The 25,766-nt window shown below is 53.6% G+C and overlaps 1 protein-coding gene across 2 annotated transcripts; it reads right to left on the bottom strand.

Annotated features, from left to right (window-relative positions):
• Positions 1-593: 593 nt before the first annotated feature.
• On the bottom strand, positions 594-24,227 carry RCC2 (regulator of chromosome condensation 2). Of its 2 annotated transcripts, none has more exons than XM_087820204.1 (13): positions 24,143-24,227; positions 22,670-22,955; positions 17,123-17,216; positions 13,805-13,948; positions 11,049-11,180; positions 10,594-10,682; positions 9,235-9,349; positions 7,133-7,299; positions 6,777-6,957; positions 6,380-6,485; positions 5,637-5,709; positions 3,729-3,806; positions 594-3,017 (listed from the first exon to the last, which is right to left on the bottom strand). In XM_087820204.1, exons 2-13 carry the CDS (start codon positions 22,946-22,948, stop codon positions 2,913-2,915), a joined length of 1,563 nt encoding a protein of 520 aa, XP_087676330.1. In that variant the 5' UTR covers positions 22,949-22,955; positions 24,143-24,227; the 3' UTR covers positions 594-2,912. The 2 variants fall into 2 exon arrangements, with proteins under 2 accessions (XP_087676330.1, XP_087676331.1); XM_087820205.1 differs by lacking the exon at positions 24,143-24,227 and adding an exon at positions 23,528-23,676.
• Positions 24,228-25,766: the final 1,539 nt, after the last annotated feature.

Genomic DNA, 25,766 nt, shown 5'->3' with positions numbered 1-25,766 from the left:
CTGGTGGGCGGTGCATAGCTCAGCCAAGTACACCTGGAGCAGCCTGGGCAGAATAGAAAGCGCCTGGGGCCTCTGAACACACAACTGACCTCTTGGTGTCCCCTGATGGGCAGCTTGCCACACTGCTGGTAAGGGGCCAATGCTGGCTGAAGAGGCACATTTGTGACCATGCTCTAGTGACAAGGCTCCCTTTTGAAGAGTTGGTGGGGGGAAAGAAATGACTAGGTGTCTCTGGGCACATGAAACATACCACTGTTCTGGTGCTTTCCACACCCTACCCTCATCCTCACAAAGCCTTAATGCGGCGTACAGAAAAGCTCCACTTTTGAGTTTGGAGAAGTGAGGTGCTGACTCTCCTGCCCTCCCCAAGGAACACACATTTCAAGGGAGAGTTAGGAGCTCCACTCACCTCCCAATCCCAGTATGGTTTAAGCCTAGAAGCTAAAAGGACCCGCTGTCCTGAGGCCTGTCCTGTGACAGCCCCTTCGAGGGAGCCTTGGCGTGGGCGGCAGACCGGAGGCGCACATGCAGAGCAAAATAGTCGATAATGTTCTTACCTTCATTCTACTGAAAAATAAGCGCAAAAGCCAAAACAGAGTAAACAATGATGTCGTTTATTTAAAATGTTTACTCCAAGAAATATATATATAAAAAAAATAAGACAATTACAGCACTAAACCAGGCACCTTCGACCAAATCACAACCTCCGCTTAGATTCCCCTTCACTCTCAGCCTCTTCTTCCAAATTCTCCTTCCTGAGCTGGAAGACATGGCAAACGCCCCAAAGGTCAACGCCAAGCACTGTCTCAGCTCGGTCACTTTGTCTTTCTCTTGGAGTGCAGGCCACCACCCCACCCGTTCTACGGGGTTTTCCCCACTAGGAAGTTCATGCCCAAACTCCAAGCCAGAAGGAGTGATTGTGGGAGAGAAGAGGGCGGAACTTCACTAGGAAGGTACATCCCTGTCCTGCTCGTCCCTGGCCAGGGGTCCCAGAATCGGCTGGCGGTGGGCTTCAGATTAGTCCATTGGAAGATCGAAGCCCTGCTTGGCCAACGGTACAACAGCCAGGACCCCAGCTACTGCTCCCACCACTCGCTCGGCAACTGCACGACCCAAGGGAGGCTGTGCGGGTCCGAGGAGCACAGGCACCTAATCCCATTCCAGGAAAGAGACTTGTCCAGGGAAACGGGTCCCACATAAGGAAGCTTGAGTTAAGAGATGGTGGCTTTGGGGTGACTTGGACAAATCAGGTTAGTTTAGCAGAAGCTCTGAAGTGGCAGAAGCTTCTCCCCTGGACTACAGACTGAACCCAGGACAGCAGAGATGAGCATGAAGTCAGACTAAGTCTTAGATACAGCCCGGTCCCCTCACGCAAGGCCTTGGGACTGGCCCAGATAAAGCCTGTTATGTGCCCTGCGAAGGCAGAAGCTACCTTAAGGAGGGACAGAGGACGAGTGGGGAAAAAGCAACAACTGGATCATTTTTGGCATTTTAACATCAAGACAATGACAAGTGGTAACAATAGCAAAGCAAAAAATTAAAAAAGACCAATATTGAACTTTCCCATCCACCCAAGTCTCACACTGAAGTTCTACCCCCATCTCCCTCAGAAGCACCACTGAACTAAAAAAATCTATTTTAAAGCACCCAAACCAGTCCAGACCCTCTCGAAACCAAGAGCCCCAGCCAGAGCTGGGTCCAAGTGAGAGGAGGGTTCCGGGAAAGGCACCTCGTAACTCACACAGAGCAGCGCCACGCTGGGGACGAGCTCGGGCAGAGGGCACTTGGTGGGGAGGTGGCTGGCAGTCGTGGCATCTGCGCTGACACTTGGGGAAGGGGGGCTTCTTGATCCCATCTATTTGGTACCACAGCCAAGCAAATGTGACTAGAGAGCTGGGTTAGCAGAACTGGAACCCGAGTCTCAGAAACAGACCGGGCTATTCCAGCCGAATCCAGCGGTGGGGGCTGGGGGGGTGTGATAAAAACAAGCACAGAGGCGCTAAAGGCTGGTACATAAGGGCTGGTCCTCCTTCCAAGGACTCCAGAATGCACTTTTCACTGCTGGCTGATCAATCTCTAATGGCGAGTGCTGGCGAGGTGGCCCTGGCTCCTCAGAGGAACCTTAAAGCTGGTTTTTGAACCAGATACAATATCCCCACGACTGCCCACCCCCTCGGGCCCCCACTGGTTCCATGATCACCTGATTTTTTTCACTTGGACTTCATTTACAGATAAAGTAGATATAAATGGCTAAACACATACCCCAGAGCCCCCACCAGGGGGGAAACGGCAGATTCTAATAATGTTGCAGCCAAAAGGCGGTGGGTGGGGCTTACAAGCAGCCAAGGGGAGAACAGAACCAAGGCCGGCCTCAGCCAGTCTACAAGAAAAAGCGGGAAGGGAGGGACCCAGATGCTTCCAAAGCATGTGGGTATGATTTTGGATAGAGACGGACCACCAGGGACCCTCTTTGCCAAAAATGCTGCAGGTTTCCAAAAAGGACATTTTTTTTCTGAGTAAATGGTGACTCCTCTCCTAGGTAGCACCCAGTCCGATCACAATGCTGTTTACAATTGGAAAGGAGAATTTTGAGAAGTATACTGGGGGGAAAAGGGGGAGCTTAAAAAAAAAAAACCAAACCTGGATTGCTCAAAGTTTCTGCCTCTTGTAGGAATGGTAAGTCAACTATGAGCAAATATTTTAATTAAACATTGAGAGGAAAAACACTTTGGAGAGCATACAGAAAAGGTAGTTGACGTTGAATCACTTATAAAACGGAACCTCAGGGAGTCTAACAAAAATGCACCTTCAGTCAACTTTTGCTCGTTTAACTTCCTCGTTTGACTTCCGTCCCAGTGCACATGGAAATGACAGCTGCCGCGAGAGGTGTGGAGGTGGAGGCCCCGGGACAGTCAGAGGGTGCGGGGGTTATACTCTGGCAGTTTCTTGATCTTCTCCTTCTCGGTCTCACTTTCGTCTCTTGCTATCACCAAGGAGTGCGAGTAGCCCATGGCGACCTGCGGGGACAAATCGGCGCTGGGTGTGAGAGGACACTTTGGCACACAGGGGTGTCGCTGAGTCTGGAGCAGAGAGACACACGGCAGACAACGGCAGCATGAAGGACACTAGCCAGCTAGGTGAGCACCCTGGGTCAACATGAAGGAAACTGAAGTACACCTGAAAAGTGCGTAAAAACCCTTTACTAAAGGCCACTAGTCTCAACGTGACCTATACCAACGCCCTGCCAACCAAAGCTGTCCAGGCCGCGTGGGGGGGAGATGAAGGCAGCCCACCAAGCAGAGCTGGGACACACGGGTCACGCGCCTGTGCCCCCCTCTCTGGACCAGCCGTCTCGCATGACGGCACACACACCATCTGTGTCTCAGCAGCCTGGCAGACCTAACAGGGAAGGGGCTCACAACCCACCATCGGCCCCCAGCCTAAGGGTGTGCAGTCTTGGGGGCAGCCACATGGCAGCTGTGAGACATGGACTTGCCCTGGAGCAAATCCGTTTGGTGGCTGGACTGGGGCCAGTGTCGCTCAGGGAGAAACCAGCCACGGAGCCTGACCAGCGTGCACCTGTGCGTCCTGCTCATGCCTGTCACCCATCAGAAAAATCCAGCACAGGAGCACGCAAAGACCAGAAACGAGAGTAAGATGCGAACTGGCACATCTCTTGCTACCCAGCACGTCTTGCTTCCCACGGGCGGCACAGAGCCCGCTCTCACCTGCTCTGTGAAAATGCCGTCCAGCGTCTTCACCTCTTGAGCTGCAGTGGAAGACTTGGGCTTGTGGTCCCCGTAGCCCTGGTGAAGTAAGCAGAGGAGACACTCACAGAACTGGGGTCCAAAAATGGGAATGAAGGCAACCCACTAACCAGAGCCAGACAGGCTCTGTGACCGACCGAACCCCACTGCTCTCAGACACAGGGCCAGGCTGGGATAGCAGTGTTTACCCACAAAACTGTTGTTCTTAAGAAGACGGAGGCTAAATTGTAACCTCTGGGGATTTATGTGATAACAGGTACCTTTCGGGGAGTCTCACTGGTAACACCATCTTGAGCCCAGGAAGAAATGCCAACTACAGAAAATGCTGGCCGAAAACCTGCCCACACCCTGTGAACTGGAGACCAAAATACCACCACCCATTATTATTGACAGCACTGTCACCCAACCAGAGACAAAAGGGACTGGTCAAGGACTGCCTGGGGTGGGGGATGGGGTCGGAGTCATATGCAAAGGCGCGGAGATGGGTCATTTCTTTGCCAGCAGACATTGCAGCTCAGCTCTAACAGAGGGACACACAGGGAAGGTGAGGAAGGACCTCCCTCCCCAGCTCCACCTGCCACCAGGCCCTGCCTCTCGCCTTCCCCTACAGGGAGTGCTTCCTCCAAGTGCCACACCATCTCCTCACCCTAAGAGGCTGCCCAAAGTCCCTCTCCTTCCTCTCCAGTTTTATATTGATTTTCAGAGCCTATTTGGGAACAATGTAAGAACTGGGTCATGTTCTCGGGCCTTTCAGTGTTCTGCATGGGCCCCTTAGAAGCCGCCGACTGAAAGTGGATGCACAGCACCCAGCAGTCCTGGAGATGGCTCCCAGAATCAAACCCTTCTTCCCTCGCCCCCATCACCCCATCAGCTCCCGCCCTCGACAGGAGACAGGCGGCGTCCCCGGCAGGAAATACAAGGCCAGGCAGAGGGTCAAATCACAAGCAGAACAGGCGACCATGAGGACGAGCCACAGCCAAGCTGTTCATGATGAAATGAAAAGTGAAGGAATCACCAAACACCATAACCTGAGACTCAGAGGCGCTTGGCTGGGGAAGGCCAAGTAAGTGTGAAAAAGTGAGCGCCATCGGTTCTAATCACCCACACAACAGAGATAAAAAGCAAGGGACACAGGCTTACACTTTTTTTTAAAATGAGAGAAGTATGTCCCCAAGCAACCTACGAGGCTGGCCTGACGGCACATTGCTCTGTGAAACAGCAAGGGCTGCTCACGGAGCTCAAAAGGCTGCGAGGACTCAGGGTTGGAAAAACAGACTCAATGCACCCTCACCACACGGTTTAAAAGGACACGCTGTCTGTTCCTCCTGATCAGACCCTCTGGAGAACGGAGAGCAACCATCGCCTTTCCTATCACCCCTGTATCACAACCAGGGTTTACAGAACGCAAGGGGAAATGAGGTCCAATTCCTCCCCCTTTCCGTGTTACCATGTGGACAGAACTTCCACAATTACAGCTGACCCTCGAACAACGTGGGGGGTTAGGGACGATCTACCCCAAAGCTGAAAATCCACGTGTAACTGCAGTCGGCCCTCTGCACAGGCAGATCCCCAACTGAGGGGTTAACCCTTGGACGCAGGTTTGAACTGTGTGGGTCAACTGATCTGCAGTCGACTGAAAAAATTTCAAGCATAAATGGACCTGCGCAGTTTCAACCTATGTCGTCCAAGGGTCAACTGTATTTGATGGGCCCGGAATCGTCTTTGAAAGCTGATGTACTCAAAGATTAGAGGATATTACAGACCTGAATGCAGCAAGGAAAAAAGACATTTTCTACGTTCTCTGTATCTTAGGGATCGGTTTCAAAGAGCCCAGACTGGGTTCGCCTCCTGCACACAGGGCCAGCTTACCAGTTCCCCGAAGGTGGGCGAGGGGCCCCAGCTGATTGTGCTCTCATCCGCAGCCACGATGATGCTGCTCTTCCTGCAAACACGCAGACGCGGTTACCCCGTGGCCAGCGGCGGAGCCCTGCGCCCAACCCAGCTACCACGGTGTGTCCTGGGGGCACCCGCTCAGGAATGTGGTGCGACCTACCAGCTTTAAAATCAAGTACGTCCCACTGAAACTCTACCATGCCCTCATTTCCTATTAGCTCAGCACACAGAGGGTTAGCAGGTTTCTCCAGGACCTTTGGAGGCCCAACTTCAGAGCCTCACACAGGATCCGACCTTTCTGCCTCACCACCGCCCTGGGTTCTGGCGATCTTGGGGGTGGGGTGGTCACTTTTGAGTGAACACACTGGGAAATGGAGACCAAATCAGGATGAAGTGGGAGCTCATTCCCAAGGGGGCGGAACCACACAGTTATCTGGGCGGGACTAGAGATTCCAACAGATTTAAGCCACCCCAACTAGTGTAGGAGTCACAACCTGGCCGCTGATTAACATAAACTCCTCACTGAGAACTGATGAACAGCTCAAGGGGGCTCCTCAAAATAAAGTGAAAACACAGACCCTCCCCTGCTAGACTTGAGATTCATTGTACCCTATGCCCGGATGGACAGCATAACCCTCAAGGGAAGAGGCACCTCTGGGGTATGTCCAACACCCCCAGAAGGGGGAGAGTCCTGCCCACCACGAGGCCCGGCCACGTACCCACAAGCCAGGCTCCGGATTCTCCAGCCACAGAGGTCCTGCACGGCCTTCGGATACATGGTAGATTCACGGGACGTGTTGGTGGCCCCCCAGAAAAACAGACCACCTGGAAAAAGACAAATACGGTCCCTCTGTGAGCAGATATCTCAGGAGCTGATTCTCACCTTCAGCAACATCAACGACAAAGGCAACAGGATTGGGACGAAAGTGCAAGACGGTCAGCACCAGTGACAAAGGAGTGTGCATTAGAAAGAAAACTGGGAAGAAGCCAGTGAAATCAAGAGGCCCACTCTTGGGACAGGACTATGGCTCCCACCAGGGCTCCTCTGCCAGGGAGGGAAACCCACGAATGCCTCTGGGCACCTTCCTCCCAAGTTCCAGGCAGGAAATCACTCACCCACTTCACTGACAGCGAAGGAGCAGGTGTAGCCAGCATAGATCTGGGTGGCCCCGCGCCCAGGGAAGTCGAACAGCTTCACCAGGCGGGGGACCATCTCGTCCTTCTGCTCTGCGTGGCCCAGCCGGCCGTAGCCACCAAAGCCCCAGGAGAAGACGCGCTTCTGGGAGTCGAGGACCAGCTGCGGGAGAGAAAACACCGTATGATCCCAGCCCCAAGTGTCTGTGTGCTCAGCTATGTCCGCCTAAGTCAGGAGGGAAGCTGCAAAGCCAGGTGCTGGGCCGCGGGATCATTCACACCCTCTCTGTGAGGGGACCCTCAGGAAGCAAGAAGAAATAGAAACACTCAGGACTGACCGTGTGGTTAGCGCCACAAGCCACATCTCGTACAACCACGTTGGGCACCGGAAGAATCTGCCCATCTTTCGTCTTCTCGATGAAGATGGCCACTCGTCGGGGCACCAGCTCACAGTCGTACTCTATCCGCTGCGCCCGGGCAATGAACTTCCCGTCCGAGTTGTGTCCTGCAGTGACCAGAGCCAGTGGTGAGCAGCAGCCACAGCACAATGACAGGGCCGAGCACCTGCCCCAACCTGGCTGGCTGGGGTCCTAGCAGCACACCTTTGCCACTAGGGCAGCATTCTTCAATCTAAGGCACAGCCCAGTTAGTGGCCATGAAATCAATTTTGTGCGTTGACACCAGTGACTAAGTTATTTTTTTAAATGAAGAAACACCAAAGGAGACTACCTACCAACAAGGACGTTATTTTGTGTATTTGTATTTCTACGTTCAGAATGGGTGGCAATGTAGAAAGTCCTTCATACTGTGGGCTGCAGGCTACAAAGCTGGAAGCTACTGTTCCAAAGGAATGCTCTGTGCCCCACTTGGGGGCCTCAAGGAGCCCCTGGATAGGGCCGAGAATGGACAGAGGAGTCCAGCACACAACCCCAGGCTTGCATTTTTATGCATTACCAGTAACCTAAATGTATCATTATGGTTGGTAAAAGTTAACTGGACGTTTCATCTGCCCTGCCTGACCCAGTAAATGCACCGGGGTGGGGGGGTGGGGGGGTGGAGTGCTGGTGATTCAATTCTCCAAGGTCAGATTTCTGTTCCAATTCCAAAGGGATCTGTCTGGATTTAGATAATGAGATTGAAAAGAGGTGTGCAAGCTAGTAAAGGTTGATTCTACAGATAAAACTCAAGCCAATTCCTCAATACCTTTAGACGAGTGTAAACCTCGCAGATAAGGTTCTGTAAGGAGTGCTTCCGCAGTGACTGGTGCACAGTAACTGTTAGCCATTTTTAATCACCAAAATACTTGGTTCTCCCTGAATGGAAAATCAAACTGCTGACAAGCCCCTTGTTTGCAGATCTGGAGCAGCCACAGGCAGCAGGGGAGCCACACAGGAGAAAGCACTTCTGGTGTTCTGCTCGGGGCTGGGGACAGCACCAGGGCCCGTGGCTATGGAAACGGTCTCTCCAACAGTCTCTGGCAACTCCCCCGGCAACCAGCGCCGAATGTGCGTAAGGGGCTGCGGTTTCTTATTTGTTTCTGACTTGAGGTATATTTAGTTTCACAGAGTCACTGTTCCCTAAAGTCTGCGGCCAGCGAGATGCTCCTCCTTCCATTTATACAGCCTTCCATCTGCCTGCTTTCAGTGACGCGGAGCCCCAGCCACCCAGATCCGGGGGCGAAGGTGGAGCGTGGCAGGCGGCGAGGAGCCGGCAGAGGGCGCCCACGCCTCGCCTCCCACTCAGAAGGGGCTGGCGCGGGGAAGGCGCCAGGAAGGGGGAAAACACTTCGGTGTCGGATGGGAGAAGATGGAGACCTTGTAAAATCAGGACGGAGAGGCATTTTCCACTCAGAAGTGCTGACAACGGCTTTCCAAGTTTCTCTCTTCTACTCAATGAGATGTAAGTAAACATGTTTTTGGAGCGTACATTGTTTAGGGGTGGGAACGGGAGCGGATGCCAGTCCCTTTTACACGTGGGCTTTTTTTTTTAAAAACATGTGGTTCCTCCTCAGGTATGTGCTGGAAATGATCGCCCACCCAGGCCAGGGTTTCCAGGACAACCTTAATCTTGCGTAATTGCCTCATTTCCGATAAAAGCAAATCTTTAAATATAAAGCTGGAAGAAGGTGGTTTGATCCCCTTTTTTCCACTCTGAAACCCTTGTGTATGTAAATAAACTCCCAAGTCAGAAAAAAGACCCTTTTGTCAGCCCGCAGCCCTGGCCTTTTCTTTAAGGCAGGTCATCGTCACGCTCCACACACCTCTGTGAGTTACGACACGCGGCTCTGCTGACCGTGGGACCCACGCTTAATGGACCGAGGCCATTATCTGCCATCAATTACCCACATTTCCAACACGCGTGCAGCCCCTCACCGACTTCAGTTCTAAATATACAGTTAGATTCCAGAGCTTTTAAAAAAAAAAAAAATACACTTCCATACCAAGCTGACCATATTCAGGGCACCCAAAGGAATAGAGGTTTCCCTTGCAATCCATTATCATGCTGAATTCGGCCCCGCAGGCCATTTTGGTAATTGGCTGGCCGTTGTACATTATCTGAAAAGACAAGGCAGACAGTAGACGTTCAGACCATTTTTTTTGAAAGACTGACTGAAAAGTCTCTACCTCTCTGGTTCGTGTTGAAACAATTACTAGGCTACAAAAGAAATTTAATGGACTCAACAATTCTGAAGGCAAAAGCTGAGGATATAGATAAAGGAACACACCCTCGTGACCCCGACCTTCCCACCTGAGTCAGGTTCAAAGACGGGTACACTGTGTCTCAGGTCTTTGTAACTTGAACCCTCAAAACAGCCAACACTGAGCCTCACACGTCCCAGTGCCCAGTGACCTCGGGATACTGCTGACCAGTGTGGACATGAGGGGGAAATTCACCAACACTGAACCCTCAAATCTCACTTTAGCTAAAAAAAAAAAAAGTTCGGCCCCGACTTTCCAAAGGAAAGCTTTTATAAGTGTTATTGCCAACCAGTAAAGTGAACTAATTGCACGCTCTCCATTACCTCTGCAGAGATTCTTGACCAACAGTCTTAACTGAAGGTGTGAACGACAAATAAACTGGCTGAAAATTAGACGTCAGAAGACAGCAGAAGACAGCAGAGGCCCTGAGCAACTGAGCATGGGGTTTGGAAACAAATCTAAGACAGTACTGAGAAAGCTTCCTATTTCCTGTAACGCTGCTCAGCCTGGGAAAGCCCCCGACGAGGAGCCGAGGGTGCGAGTCACAGCACTGCGGGGATCCGCGATGGAACTGGGGACACAGTGGGGAATCCAGGGGCCTGGCCACCCTCCCTGCTTCAAACATCCTTCAAACCACAGACCAGCTTGGCCTCTGTCTCTTTTTAAGACCAAGAAATCTGAGTCACCATTAAACCCACTCGTCAGACACTCAACAGCATTCTGCTGCCTTGTAGTAGCTCATTTTCTAGGTATAAATCCCACCCCTCCACTCACTCCTATTTGCGTTCTAAGCACCTGGACGGCGACTACTGGCAGATAAACGAACCGCATCCACACAACATTTCTGCCTTTCTTTGGGATAGAAGAGACTCAAAACGAGGCCTCTGTTAACAAATTACTTCATTCAGAAAGAAACGGCTTTCAGGGGCCTTACTCAACTGTGGACATATAACGTCTGTTTTAAACACTACAGCGTATGACTGCATTCAAATCACCTAGATGCTCTACAAGGGATCAAGAGAAATCCACGCTCCCATCCTAGACTCCCAGACAATGAAACACAAACGGCTGTTGTCGGGGCCAAGGGGGGGTGCAGGTACCTGCGCGGGGCTCGGGACGGCGTCCGTCTGGTTGCCAAGGCCCAGCTGCCCCATCTTGTTCTCTCCAAATGCAAACACGGAGCCTGTCTCTGGAGGGAAAGAAAGAACAATACAAGAGGAGAAACAATGCTGCGGGTTCCGAACTGGGTTTGGGATCAAAGGCCCCAAGTAATAAAAGCAGCTCCTCTGCCAAGGGGAAGGCAAGTGAGATGGTATTTACTCCGAAAGGTGGTGGGGCCGATGGTTCAGAGCAAAACCATCTCACAGCAGGGACGCCCAGCACCCTGCTCTGGCCTCCACCTCCTCGTAACCTTCTGTGCCTGTGGGTGAGGCGCTCACTGCCTCCCAGAAGCACCCACCCAGGCTCTCTGGGCCATCTTTCGGCTGGTGACCAAGAGTCACAGAGGCAGCTCTACCCCACCGCCCACCGTAAGCAGAAACCAGCCCTGCCTTACCCGTCAAGGCCAGGGTGTGGTTCCGCCCACAGGCCGCCGACACAATCACTTCATGGCTGAGACCCTCGATGAGTCTGGGGGCTTCAACTCTCTTGGTGTCACCGTGTCCAAGCTGCCCCTTCTCATTTCGACCTGCAGATCAAGAGCAAGATGAAGTGGGAAGGAGAGGGCAGCCAGAGCAGCTTCCCAGGGCAAGCAGGGACACTCTCAAACGGAGGCAAATCTGGGCTCCTAGAAGGTGCCCTCCCACAGCGACAGGCAAGGAGGTGAAGGGAGCTCCAGCTTCTCAGTCAGCGGCCCGCCTTCGAGGGCTGCGGGGCCCCAGCAATGTCTCCGCCACAGCCACCAGCAGCCTGCACCAACCTCTCTGACCCTCTTTCCTGGGCAGCAGCTAGGACCCACCGTGAGCACTTCCATTTGGCCTCATGTCACACACACAGCTCCTGGAAACTCAGTTCTCACTTCTCATGGTCCCTGCCAGACAATTCCCTCATTCCCTTCACCACACGATGTATTTTAAGACGGCAACCATTTCAACACCTGCCTCACAAGAGTTTAATTACCTCAGTGCTCTGGGCATCGACTGTGGCCCATTTGGTTTCTGCCTGTCATTTCTCTTCTTTTATCTGCCCTATAAATGAAGCTCACTGAGCAGTGCCAACCTCACCTCCTCCGGACCACCCTTCACGGGGTTCCCCACCCACGGGAACCCCAAGTATGGACAACAGCCAGACCCGCTCTGAACACAAGCCCGCCCTCTGCAGCTGTGCTGGCTATGGGGTCAGGTGGCAGGGGGCCTGAGGAGGCAACGCGGGCCGCTGAGCTCCCCCGCAATGCACAGCCCCCCCTCTGGCAAAGCCCTTTAGCTCCAAAGCAGACATGGTGAGTTGTGTGGGCAGGAGCCTGGACACCCCTAAACCTCCCCTAGTTTTCAACACAGGATACAATAGCTCGAAACAAAACAACGCAACTGGCCAATCAATAGCAGGTCCCTTGAGCTAGGAGAAAAACCACACTTGCCACTCAACAATTTGGGAGATCTGGCGAGGTTTTACGGGGTCAAAAGGTCAGGGCAATTTGGGGAAGGTGGTTCACACCCTTCCAACAATGACCTTGACCTTTGGGTCATAGGAAATGAGAGAGCAACGCCGCTGCCATAAAGCCACTGTCCTGGAGAGGGCTGATGGAGGAAGTGACCGGCCTCTGGTTACATGAGGAAAACCATGTCTGGACATGACCTTTGATTTCAGCCCCCTGGCCAGAGGCAGACACCAGCTTCTAATGGAGCCGCCCAAGTTCACTGTGAAAGGCACTTTAAACACAGAACAAGGCCCGAGCAGCTAGCAGGTGCAACCCCCTCGTGAGTGACGCGAGGTATAGCACTAACGCTCCCAGACACTGGACAGGCTCCTCACCTTAGCGTGACCAACAGTAGACTTGTGACCTCCCCACTGACCCGTCACCCCGTCTGCTCATGGGGACATGTCTTTGCCCCAGGGCCAGGTTAGATGGTCTACAAAGTCATCCCCTGCCCACGGGGTCAGCAGAGGGGACATTTTTAGAAGCACCACATAAGTAAAATTTGGTGGAGATCAGGAATAAGATATTTAGAGTTGGGGACGACAGACTGCTGTGCTCAGGGCTAGAACACGAGGTGCGGAGGGGGGGTGCTGAGGAGGCGGGACACACCTCTGCCAACCAGGAGGAAATGAAAACCAATGTCAGCATGTCGTCAAGAGACTATGAAGCATAAATTTGGGCCAGACACGCTTGTTAGCTTTTTTTTTTCCACTGAATGACAAAATTAGCAGTGCAAGGAGAACAGATGTTAATATACTTGAACTTTGGTACAGCAGCTCGTGAAATTACAAAAAATGGTTCAAACAGACCAAAATAAAAATGCAGTCATATGGACTCAAAGCCAGCCAAAGGACCTGAAACAAAGGGTGGGGACAGATGCCGGCACAGGATGGAGGAAGGGTTTGGAGCTACCAGGAGGGTGTGGAGATAAACCAAGCCTCAGTCAATACCTGCACTAACGACCTGGAGAGAAGGGGCAACAGGGCGCAGTGCAATGCCGCCCTCAGCAGGGGACACTGAAATGGGACAGAGCTGGGAGGCAAGGACAGGGACACCTCCTGAGTACCCAGGAGAGGAAATCCAGCAGCAGGGAAAGCCAATCAACTCGGAAAAGGGAAACCATCTAGGGAAATAAAGCAAGAAATGGACAAAACAGGCAATAAGCTACACCACCTGCGTGAGCCCCAGAAAGAGGAAGGACTGCAGAGAAGACGCAGGGCCTGATGTCACGATGGGGCCGTAATGAAAGCTGGTGGCATTTACAGTGGCAAGAACAGAGGTCTTACGTCACTGTGCTGCAAATGGGGGGGGGGGGGGGCGCGGGGCTGTCTGTTGAGGGGACAGCAGGCCTGAAACAGAAATTCAGTTCTAGGCGCCTTAATACCAGAAAGATGCAGACCCAGGCTGTTCATGAAAAGGTTGCTTAAAAAGGATTCGAAGAATTAAGGGGCTGCATAAAGATTTAAAAAAAAAAAAAAAGCAGAGACGTGGAGGAAGGTGACGTATTTGTAGGGTTCAGAAGAGACTAGTCGGGAATCAGGAAGAGGGAATGGCAGCTGTAATAAACTGAGCCTGCCAAGCTGTGCCTCAGAGAAGGCGCAGGAGGAAGTCAGCCCCGCGGGGGACCGGCTGCATGAGTCACCCCAACACTCAGCAAGGCTGTGGGCTATACTTACCCCAGCTCCACAGCTTCCCTTCCGTGGTGATGAGGAGGCTGTGGGCAGCGCACGACCCCGAAACCACCGTCCGCACCCGGACCCCCGACAGGCACCCATATCTGTGGGGCCCCCACAAATTCTGACCCAGATTGCGGTAGGCAGCTGCAAAGAGAAGAACGTAGATCTGATACCTTGCATAGCAACAAGCAGGTGAAGAGCACCCCAAAATGTCCCTAGCCACCCAGGGTCCACTCCTCATGGTACAGCAGCAGGAGTCCTTGGGGGTGCCACCTGAGAAGTTAACGCCCCCCAACAAACTGCCCCCAAGCTGGTGCGGACCTAGGCAGTGGTCACGTGGACACGGACGTTCCACCTCCATCTGTGGCCTTGACCCATGGGAACCTCAGGCCCATGGAAACTAGTACTGAGCATGCGCCCCTGCAAGTGGCCAAAAGGCTGGGTGCTCGCCTTCCTGCCGCCCTGTGGGGCGGGGGGCCAGCCCAGGAAAGCTGGCAGTGGGCCTGGCTTCCCTCCACCTTCCCATCAGCGGTCTGCAGCCAGGAGGCGCTTTTGGATCCAATGAGCATCACCATCCTCCACAAAACCACCTGCCCTCCCTGCAGGTCTATCAGGCCCTTTGCAGAGGGGCCCCAGTGACACCTCTGCCGGCCAGCCAATCTCCCACCAGTTTGCTCCTTTCTCGGGGACCCTCGTGTTGGCCAGGTCGTGACCCCTGGCATCGGCCTATGTATTCATTCCCCAGAGAACCCCGCCCAGCCCCCTGCTTATTCTTCAAACCTCAGGTCAAGCACCCCCTCCTCTGGGAAGCCCTCCCTGCCACACTTCCCGTACCAGCGCCCGGTGAATCCTGTCAGCACTTCCCCTACTGAGCTCAGGCGCCTTCCCGCTCTACTGGCCACCGGGGCCTCACCGGCGCCTGGCACCCAGTAAGCACTCAGGAACGTCAGTGGGCGCGTGGGAGGGAAGAAATAGCTACCTCCTTCAAAGTCCCCCTTCACCCTATTAACGGATGGGGCATGGCCAAGCTTTTGCTGAGTATCTTCAATTTGGGACTCTCGAGGACAGAAACGTGACCACGTCTAGTGACTATCACGAAATGCTAGCTGCTGCCAAGTCAACTGTGTCAGGTTGATCCGGATATGGGAACGATTTCTCCATCAACGTCCTGCCTCCAAGGAAAAGTATTTGTGCAACTGTCCAGTGTCAAGCCCCACCCTGCCTGCGCCTCGCCAGCAGAGGGCGCTACGGTGTCCTCTCATTTAGTGACAACGGGCAGGTCAGGCAAGGGAGGGCAGCCCCAAGCTTCCCCTGAAGACACTCCTCCACTATTAAAAGGAGGAACGAAAAACCAGCGATTTCCTGGGGAGGGGCAAATCAAAAATGCCAGCCTTCAGAGGTTACAGAAAAACTCTTGAAAAGACCCCCAGGGTCTGTTTATCGCAAAGGCAAAACCAATAGTAGCAAGGTACCAAAACCAATGTCATCTTTGTGAAGAAAAATGGTACCAGGGGACACCCTGGAGGTACAGGTGCCATAGCTGACCTAGCTGGGCTGAGGAACCCTGGCTGGCAGAGCGATCCAAGTCAAATGAAAGGGCCGGCGGCAGTCCTGGGCCCCTTGGCCACGCTGGTGGTCATGAACTCCTGTGGCCTGGTCCTATGCAGAAAGGGAGCACGAGCATGAATCACTGATTTTACAAGATCCGTGGCACTGTGCACCCAAGGGCTCTCCCATCCTCGCCGAGGGAAGGCACGCTTCAAGGATGGCGAGAAGCTGGGGAAGACTGGAGGGAGCGGGGGGGGTCTTCCTTCCCTTCACGTTTGGCACCAGTGGGAAGACAAACCCTTGCCTCCCCTTTCTGTCTACTGGCAAGGTCGGGGAGGACTGAAAGATATTCAAAATATTTAAAATTTTTTTTAAGTTTCTAAAACTTCATTCAGAGGGAGAAAAACCAGGAAAGCAAAATTGGGAATGAGAGAAGACAAAAAGGACCTCTTAAATGAGCCCAACGAGGGCAAATACCTTCATCTAGAGCAGAGGTAGGGAACCTTTTTCCTGCCAAGGGCCATTTGGATATTTACAACATCACTCGTGGGCCATACAAAATTATCAACTTAAAAATTATCTATGAAAAAAGCTCCTAGATTTATTGAATTCTGAGTCCTGCCTGCGGATGCCTTGGCAGGGCCAGACCAAATGATTTCACAGGCTGTATGTAGATGTTCCCCACCCCTGATCTAGAGCGTGGGAGCAGTTTCTAACCCACAAGGCGGCTTCCCTACCTTCTGAGACTCCTCCTGCACCCACAGAAGACAACCCAGCTGTGCTGCCCGCTTCCCACTGAAATTTACTTCCCCTCTGTGGGCCCAGGTGTTGTAACTGCAAGTGGGCCACTCACGTGAAGACCAGCTTTGAGGAATGATGCCACAGGTGCCCAGGGCTGGCAGACTTAGGTCATCACACACCAGGAGGGGTTTCCTGGTGACACCAACAGCTGAGGGACATGGGCCCTAAGTCTGGGCACTTTCCAGAGCAGGAGGAAATAGCTGGGACTCGCTTTTAATTCAGCTAGACCCAGGCAAGCGCCAGGACTCCTGTGTTTTCATAGAATGAGATGATCTCCAGGTCTGAGGCACCAGGGAGTGTCAGGGTGCAAATATTTGCTCACTGGGCAATTCTGGAAAGGTCTTTGGGAATCTCTCCAAATAAAATCAAGAAGCTATAAAATGTGGCACTGTGCCAGCCACAATTCTCTGCGATGGGCCAGTTTTCTCCTTAGGAAAGACACCCAATTTTCTAAAAGCATTTGAGGACTACAGTTCCTTCTCAGGACTTCCCTGCTCCCCTCACTCCAGACTTTTAATCACTGTCAAACCAGCTCCTTCAACAACTTGGCAGCTTGCAAAGGAATGTGGACTCTTCTGAAATATCTAACAGTCTGACATGTGACAAATGTCTACGACGTTTTGACATCCCACAGGATCAGCCTCTTCATTTTAATAAAAATAAGTGACATGAGAAGGAAGATGGGGGAAAGGTGTCAATGTTTATTTGAAGCTACTATTTATATTTTTCTGTTTAAACTTAAGGAAATTTTTTTTTAAAAAGCAGAATTGTGAGGTGAGAGACTCGCACCAGACCACGGTTCAAATCCAGCTCCATCCCTAGAGTGGCTGTGTGGCCTCGGGAAAGTTACTTGGCCTCTCTGAACATTCTTGTAAATGAAGTGAATACCTACCTGGCGGATGGTCATCAAATTACATCGAACACCTAGTACTGAGGCCGCACGCAAGAAACAGGAACTGGTTCTCATACCTTGTTGCTTAGGCACTTCTTTTCGACCAATCAAGTCCCAGTTGGTTGCCCCAAAAATCAAAAGCTGCCCTTTGCACTTAGACCCTTCAAGTTTCTGCAGACACAGAGAGAGGGAAAAAGAATTAGCTTGCAATGCTGCTTCTAGCTTTCTAAGTCTGTCCAACAACAGCAGGAAACAAAAAAAAATACACTATCAATATCAACACTTCTGCCCAGGGGACTGAGGCCCAAGGTGCTCACCGCCTCGCCGGCCCACTTTAAGTGTGCTAATCCCAACCCTGCCCCAGTTACGCCCAGGCTCATTTTTATCCTGATTTCTCTTCAAAATATCTTTTGCAAAACACTAAAATAGCCAAGTGACATCCCTTCCCTCCGCGCTGCAAGAGGCCCGTGTCACCCAGGGCATAACTGAACCAGCTGTCCTTGGGGCAAAGTCTACATTTTCCCACAAGTATGACGTTTCACACATGGACTTTAGCCTGAGGAGCCAGTGTCGTTTCTGCACAGTAATTACGCCGATAACTCCCCACTGTTCCTCCTGTGCTGCCCCCGTGCCAGGAGCCGCTCCGGGGGAAGACGCCGCAGCACCGTGCCCAGCTTCTCCGCTGGATGGAAGACCCGGGGCAGCAGGGTGGGGCTGGCAGATCGCAGTCCCAGTCCCGGGGCCCTCCGGGGCTCACCCTCACTGCTGGCCCGTTAGCTGGGCATCAGCGTCGAGTGGAACGAGGGGCCGCCCAGGGCAGGCTGCACGAGGGAGCCAGTGATTCATCCACATAATACAGTCATTAGAGCCACACACTCAGGCTGTGCATGGGAGGGTGTGCCTGCCACCTTTTAAGTCCCTGTCCAATTCTGGGTGGCACTCGTATTTCCAGCGCTTTGCTTTGCTTCTGAAATGCCCAAATACACTTTTTAAAATAGATTGTTGTCAAAGATTCACTTCTGAGCTATCTACTCAGTCCCACCAGGCAAGGGAAGCTGTGACCTCCCCTTCTGCTCTCATCCTGTGTATCTCCCACACCCCCAACCCTCCACCACCGGGACAGAAAGAGAGGTTTCCTTCTCTTTACAGGATTGTTCTTGGAAGGCTTAGAGAAAAAAAAGGCCAAACAGCTCTGGATCCAGTCATTCTAACCTCTACGCGGTGACTGCCCTAGAGGGACGGTTTTGGCAACTCGGTGCATCACTTGTAAGATGAACACACCTTCACCATCGATGATTCGTCTCTTAGGGACCTCTGTGTGACCCTAACCTGCCGTTGCAGGCACCCCACAGTACAGGTCTCGTCATGCTTGCCTGCTTGGCCACGTTTCCGTGGCTGGAAGACAGTCTGTCTACAGGACACCTCTGGCAGTCAGCATGCGATGGGGGGACAAACAGCCAGGGATGGAGACTGACTTGGCTGCATTTAAATAATTTAGAGAAAGGCCTTAATCGGAAGGTAGTCCATCCCTGCAGAACCCAGACTCGAATTACTTGAACGGGAGCCTAGTTTCCCCTGGTTATCTCTCCCCTTCTTTGTTTAAGTGGCGGGCCTAGCTGGAACATCCTACAGGTCTACTGCGGATGAATGGCAGCCAGTGGGTTCTGTCGAGTTCCCCGCAGGAGGAGCAGCCCTGGGTCTCTGCAAGGTCGCTGACCTGCTCGCCACTATTCCTCAGGTCAGCATGGAGGGGGCAGCAGACATGGGAAGGCACTAAGGCACCGTGGGGAGAGGCGCCAGGCCAGAGAACTCGGGAAAGGGGCTCTGTAATTTGGCACAGCACCTCAGGCCTGGCAGTCCCCCCTCCCCCACTCCCAAGCGGGGAGAGGGCTCCAGGGTGCCGTGGGCAGCACTCACTGTTGACCACTTGACACCGAGATGCAGTTATTGCAGCAAGAGTCCACCAGTGAGGTCGGCTGGTGCAGAACCAGCAGCTCCATCACTGCCAGAACTTGCTGTAAATGCCCTGCGCAGGAGCCGTCTCCTCTGTGACCTGGAGATGCCAGCATCTGCATCAGTGGTCAAGAGGTCGTGGACACCGGCCCCATCGAGCCAGCTAAGCATTTACACAAAAATCCAACCTTCCTGACACAGATGTTTCTAAACAACCTTGGAAAACTGAGTCTACCGAGGTGACAGTGGTCTCATTCCCACGAAGGGCATTAAGTGTTATCCGATTCAGGTTTTTATGTCATGGGCCTTAGCTCCTCACCCGTCAGATGGAGGGAGTTGGCGCTTTCAGTGCTATTACCAATACAGTTGTTTGCTGCAGACTATTTACTTTATTTCTCTATAATTTAATTCTTCCCTCTACCTTCCATGAAATTAAAAAAAACACCTCTTAAATCACAGCCCATGTCCCTCTTTGTCAGAGAGTTGCAGGGGGCCAAGGCAGGACAGACCCTGGGTGCCCGGGGGCTCCATCCAGAGACCCTCCCACGTGGAACCCAGCCTTCACAGATGGGCCAAGAGACTCTTTCGGATGAACTCACTGTCTGTGATATTGCATGTGCCTAAAGGTGAGAGAAGCTGGGAAATCTCTCCAACAGGATGAGCGAGTTTCACTTCACCTTGCTGCCCCCTCCAACCCCGGGCACGTAAGCTGGGCAGAGATAAACAGCCCCAGCAGAAAGATGCACTGAGCTTCTTCAATCAACAAAATGGGGTTTCTGGTCCAAAGCAAGTTTTGAATTATTGCCAAAGTGCAAGGAGCATGTTTATGAGACCGAGAGTCAACCTTTAACATATATCCGTTTAGACGACTGCTGCTCTCGGTGGAGGGAAGACCGTTCAGAGAAATGCCAGCAACAACAAATTCCCTAATGGGCTTTCAACTCAGACTTTAAGCTTGGTTTCCAGTTGTATTTATTTGGTCCTTTCAGATGGGAGATTTGTCTCAGGGTCCACAAAACCTCAGCAACCTAACACTGGAAAAACTGCAAAGACCTGGACAGCTTGTGACATTCATCTATTTTCTAGGATTGAGCCCAGGCTGCTTTATCTACAAGGTTGTTAAGTTCATAGGGAATTCAGGCTGCGTCAACCCCAGGCCATCATAACATGCTCACATATGACATAATTACCTATAAACCCAAGGACCTTGGACAGACCATTTTCTGAGACTGAAATAAGAACGTTTTATAAAAATGCACACTCTTTACTTAAGGCAGCTTTGCCCCTCAACCATACAAGTACCTCCGGTTCCTCTTTCACAAGCCCAACGTCTGCAGCTTTGAGTTAACTGAAGGCAACTCGATTTCAGACCAACTCCTGAAGCTGCTCTCAAACAAACCTCCTTCAAGCAGCCCTGAACAGTGGCGAGGCTGGCAAATTTCAGTAAAAGCCTCTTCCTGAGACATGCTAGGGATTGCTGTTGGCCTGTGGCAGCAGACAGGATCCCCAGGACTGCTTAACAAGCAGAGACCTTGTGTTTCCTTTGGAGTCCAGGAACCTGGGGTGAGGGATACTGAGCAGGAGGTCCACGCAGGGCAGCATGGCCCTGGCCTTGATCCTGGCCAAAACTCAATGGATGCTAATAAAAACCTAAAACTTGGGGTATGCACTTTCCATGAGGCATAAAAAAGCATTTGTTGAGCCCTCAGTATCCTGAGCCTAGGATGGTGTGCTGACCAGTGCAAAGGAAACTGCTTAGCAGAACCTTTGTTTTTTAAGGGGGTAGGGGAAGGAATGTATACACATGGATATATACGTATGTATACATCTCTCAGGAACTTCAAAGATAGGAGATGTAAATGTAAAACAATCCTAAACTACAACGGACAGCTGTGTCTTCCAGTCAGACTAATCTCAGGGCCATTCCCATCAGACAGGCAGCTGTGCACATGCTGGTGGGGAGCCTGGAGTCCCTTCGCACTCTCTCCATGTAGTCTTCTTGGGTGAATCCCAGCATCGGGTAAGAATCTTACTTCCTAACAACAAAACTCATTGCTCGAATAGGCTGACTGTCAACTCATGGGAGAGAGAACATAGCAGCGGCAGAGCCCACCTGCCCTTTCTTTTCAGTTCTCTCCTCCCATAGTGACTGGACGGCAAATGTCTGGAGCCTCACAGAGAGGATTAGGCTGGTCAAAGGCAAACAGCTCCCGTATTCAGTTTCTCAAGACTGGGGCCATTTCCCTGGCACCAGTCTAGTACCCACCCTAGGTAAGACATCTTAGAACTTGGGCTCCCCTTCCCTTCCCGCTCCACCATCTAAGGTGCTGACTCTTTGACTGGGAGGGCAGTCACCAAGGATTTTCACAGGAACAATGTGCAGGGGTGTGAGGATGATGTCAGGAAACACCTGGGCCCATAGGGACACCCAGCCCCATGTGATCCTGGCCTGGGCCCTTAAAACTCTGTGCCCCAGTTTTCTCATCTATAAAGCGGATTATTTTTAACCATTTAAACATTGCCGTTGCTTCTCTGGAGGAAGGCGCAGGGATGCTGCTAACCCTTACCCACCCTTCAGGGAGAGGACAGGACCTCCCCAGATGCCAGGTTCTAGAGGCGACGTGGAAGTTCTCGCTCTCTTGGCATTTACCTGAGACTCTGATGGAAGCTCTGACCCTCTCCTAAACAGTCACCTCACACTAAACTCGTAGGTTTTAAGCGTCGCAGAACCCAGGTTAAGAGCTCTGGCTCTGCAGGGTTTTGCAGGCACGTAAGTTGAGATGGTCTCGATCTTAAGATTTTAAAGCCCGGCTCTAATGAGCAAATTTAAGCCCGCCCCGGAACACGGGAGATGCTTCTTGCAGGGGGTCGGGGAGAGCGCTACAGAGCCACCACCCAGCACCCGCGCCTTCGGACCCCAAGGCACCAACAAAGCCCCAACCCCTCTCAGCCAGGGGCTTCCCGACCTCCAGGGGGAGGGCTCTCCGGAGCATGCGCCCTCGCACCCCGCCCCGGCGCCGGCCGCCCCCATCTCCCCGGCGGCGAGAGACAGTGCAGGGCCGTAAGGGGCATGCGCGGCGGCCACCAGGCCCCGCCCCCCCGGAGCGCCGGAGCCGAGGCGGCGGGAACCTCAAAGCCTCGGCGCAAACCGCCGCTCCCCGCGGCGCGCCGGAGACCCCCTTCCCCCGCGGCGCCCGGGCGGACCGGCTGCCGCAAGAGGCCGGGGTCGGCCGAGGGCACGGGGCGTCACGCCCCGCGCGCGCATCCCCGGCCCTGGCCCGAGACAACTTGCAAAAGTCTCCCTTCCCGGGGCGGGAGGGGGAGGGGAGACGGAGGCAGTCGGCTCGAGCGGCGCCGGGGGCGGGGCCATGACCCCCTCGCGCGGGCGGGAGGGCGGGCGGGCGCGGGCTCCGGACGTCCCTCCCCCGCCGGGGGGCCCGGGGCGCGCGCCCCGAGGATGAAACCGCTGCGCAGGCGGCGGCGCGGGGTCGGATAGGCCGCCGGCCGCGCCCGCCTCTGGCCCGCGCCCACCCCGCGCCCTTTTGTTGTGTGGCGGTGGCGGCGAGGATGATTCAGCCCCGCGGCCTGCGCGGGCCCCGCCGCCCCCGGCCAGGACGCGCGCGGCGGCGCGCCGCGGGCCGCAGCCCCCTGCCCTCCGGCCCCACACTCACGACGCGCTCCTTGGTGTGCTCGGGCTCGGTGATGACCACCGCCGCGCCGCCCGCTTTGGTCGCCGCCGGCCGCGCCGCGCGCTTGGCCCCTCCAGGTGCCCCGTCGAGCTCCAGGCCGTCCTCGTCGCCGCTGCTGCCGCCGCCGCTGCTGCTGCTGCAGCGCTCGGGCCGTTCGCGCTTCCTGCCGGCCGGGCCGCCGCGCTTCCTGGGCCCCGCGCGGGCCGTGCCGTTGCCGGAGCTCGGCTCCTCCCAGGCCGCCGCCGCCTTCTTCCTGGGCATGGTCGCGCTGGAGGAGACACGGGGCAGCGGCGCACAATGGACGGGTTATAAACTGCGCGGGGGGAGGGGAGCGCAGCGGAGCCACCGGCCTCCACTTCCTCCCCTGCCCTCCCCAAAGTGGCGGCCGCGGGGTGGGCGGAGAGGGGGTGAGCCGGGAGGAAATCGCGCCCCTCCCGGGCCCGGCGCGCCTCCTCCGGGGAATCCCACACGGGAGCCAGAGTCCCCGACTGCAATCCGGTGAGAGTAAGAAAAAAAAAAAAATGGAGACCCCGACCCATCGTCAAGTTAGGTTTGCCTACATCGCATCACTATTGCAGCCTGGTCCCAAAAAAAGTAAAGGGGAAGAAAAAGAAGCCTCCGATCCCCTTCGTTCTAATTAGAGAAGGCTTCAGGACACTTCAGACATCCTTCTTTGGCACCTCCGGTGGTGAAAGGGCTCCCCCCTCTCGGGCCACCCCACCTGCTGCTTTTGTCTTCGCGCCCCCCTCCCCAAGCCTGCTCAATTAAATGCAATTCTCTCCGCCTCCCCCCGCCCCCCCGCCGGAGTCCCCAATTCCGCCCCAGCTTGGAGGTGCCGACCTCAGGCCCTAATTTTCCGATTCCCTCTGGGTGGGCTCCCCCGACGAGGGGGAGGGGCGATTAAAACAGGCCCCCAACCCCAAACACCTGCTCGCACAGACACGAAAAATAAAAACTTTAATGGTGCCCAACTCTCCTGGTCCTTCCCCGAAGGTGCTGCGGGCCGGGCCGATCCCTCCGATCCCGGCTACAAAGTGCCCTGCTCCCTAGCTACTTTCCCTAGGCGTCCCTGCGCTTTAGCCCTGTCTGCCTTTTTTTTTTTTTTTTTTTTTTATTGATTTTGAACAATGGGATCTCTGTCTGTCTCGGATTAAACCACGTGGATCCGCCTTCCTTCCCCTTTTTATTCATTCAGTCCCCCAACCCCCCCCTTCTTCAGGATTTTTTTTTTTTTTTACCTTTTTTTTTCCTTTAAAAAAAAAAAAAGGAAAAAAAAACTTTCCCAGATCCTGCAAACTGATCATTGTTGATTTTGATTTTTCAGCCCCTACCTGGTTGGAGTGATGAGAATCCGGAGAGAAAAAGGAAGGGAGCAACTAAAAGACGAACCCGAGGGCTTTCCCCTCCCCTCTCCCCCCGCACCCCCCGCCCAGACGAGGGCTCCAACCCACTCACCAGATATACTTAAAATGTAAATACAGGCTTCCAGAACAAATGCTACAACACAAAACAGAAACACTTGTGCGGCGGGGATGGCAAGCGAGCGCGCGCGGCGGGACCGGCGGCACGGGGCACGGGGCCCGTCGCGCGCCCGCGCGCGCGCCCCCTGCCGGCCGGCGGACCCCGCGGCGGCCCGCGCCCGCGCCCGCGGGACGGCTCAGCCCACCCGAACCTGCGCCCTGCGCCCTGCGCCGCGCTCTGCACCGCCCGGCTCCGCTTCCCGGCCCCGCGATTTGCACAGGCCGCGCAGCACGCCCTGGGCCTGCAACGCGGCACGTCCCGAGCGTCAGAGATGTCTTCGGGGTTTAGGAGAATGTTAGACTGTTTTTCCCGGGCACGTCTAGACAGGTCACCTGAGGACACCCGCTGGAAAATACTTTGCTCACGCCTCCGCCAACAAGGGACGTGCCCTAAATTGAGTGATTGGAATGAAGCACGAATACAATTTGAATAATTTTTCTCCTGTACAGAGAGAAGCTGTATTTCTTTGTCTAGGGATGTGTCCCCAGTATGTAGTGAGGTGCTGTTACATGGTAGGGTTACATAAAGGTTTGCTAATTCATTAGACATTGACTTGGAGGCCCAGGATGTACCAAAAGCTAGTTTTGATGGAAATTTGGCAACTTTTGAGAAATATTTAGTGTGAGCCCCTGGAACCTGCAAGACACACAGTGCCAGGTGCTGGAGACACAAGATTTCTGCCCTAGTGGAATGCAAGGACTAATGGGAAAGGTAGGCACACTTATGTAAAATACACATGTGATAAGTGATGGGTTCAGGACAGGCTTCCCGAAAGCATGGCACCTTGGAATACTGAATATTTTAAGCTGAAGGAGTTTTGAGAAAAGGGCAGAAGCAGGAAGGTCACTTTGACCCCCTACCCCCACCCTCAGCCCTTCTCTGAAATAAGCCATAAAACCCTCAGGTGAGAGGTGCCCTGCAGGTACCAGGAGGAAAGGAGCACCCTTATCTCCGGAGTCCAAGGGACACCAGGAGGAATCCTAATGAGCAGCCTTGAGACGTTTCCCTCATCTAGACCCTTTCCTCCTACGCCTTAACCTGCCGTAGTCCCCCACGACTGTCCACTGCTCTGCAGAAAAACACACAGGTCTGTCTCTTTGGGTCTCCATTCCCTTAGGAAGGCTCCCCTGTCACTGAACACTTATATTAAAATAAATATGTATCTTTTTCTCCTGTTAATGTGTTTTTGCCAGTATAATTTTCAGACCCAGCTAGAGGCTAGGAGGGTCGAGGAAAGTTTTTTTCTCCCCTACATAAGTGTTGCAAAGTGATACCTACGTAGGAGCATCACAGCAAGGGAATTGATTCTGTTTCTGGGGTCAGGGAAATTCAGCTGACTTACAGGATGGAGAGAACTGACCAGCCCTGGCCAGTGTGGCTCCGTTGGTTGGAGCACCGTCCCGTACACCGAAAGGTTTCAGGTTCAATGCCGGGTCAGGGCACATACCCAGGTTTCGGGGCTGCTCCCTGTTCCATGCCCTTATGGGAGGCAATTGATTGATGTTTCTCTCTCTCCCTTTCTCTCTCTAAAAAACAAGAACAAAAACCCCCACATGAA

The sequence above is a fragment of the Miniopterus natalensis genome, chromosome 9, assembly GCF_054644295.1.
Source record: "Miniopterus natalensis isolate mMinNat1 chromosome 9, mMinNat1.hap1, whole genome shotgun sequence".
Lineage (NCBI taxonomy): Eukaryota > Metazoa > Chordata > Mammalia > Chiroptera > Miniopteridae > Miniopterus > Miniopterus natalensis.
This window is presented reverse-complemented; position numbering and strand designations above follow the sequence as displayed.

Coding starts and splice junctions, on each gene's coding strand:
- RCC2 (XM_087820204.1), bottom strand. CDS start 22,948: ATGCCCAGGAAGAAGGCGGCGGCGGCCTGGGAGGAGCCGAGCTCCGGC. Junction 17,217..22,669: donor AGCACACCAAGGAGCGCGTC/GTGAGTGTGGGG, acceptor CTGTGTCTGCAG/AAACTTGAAGGGTCTAAGTG. Junction 6,958..7,132: donor CTTGTGGCGCTAACCACACG/GTCAGTCCTGAG, acceptor TCTCTCCCGCAG/CTGGTCCTCGACTCCCAGAA.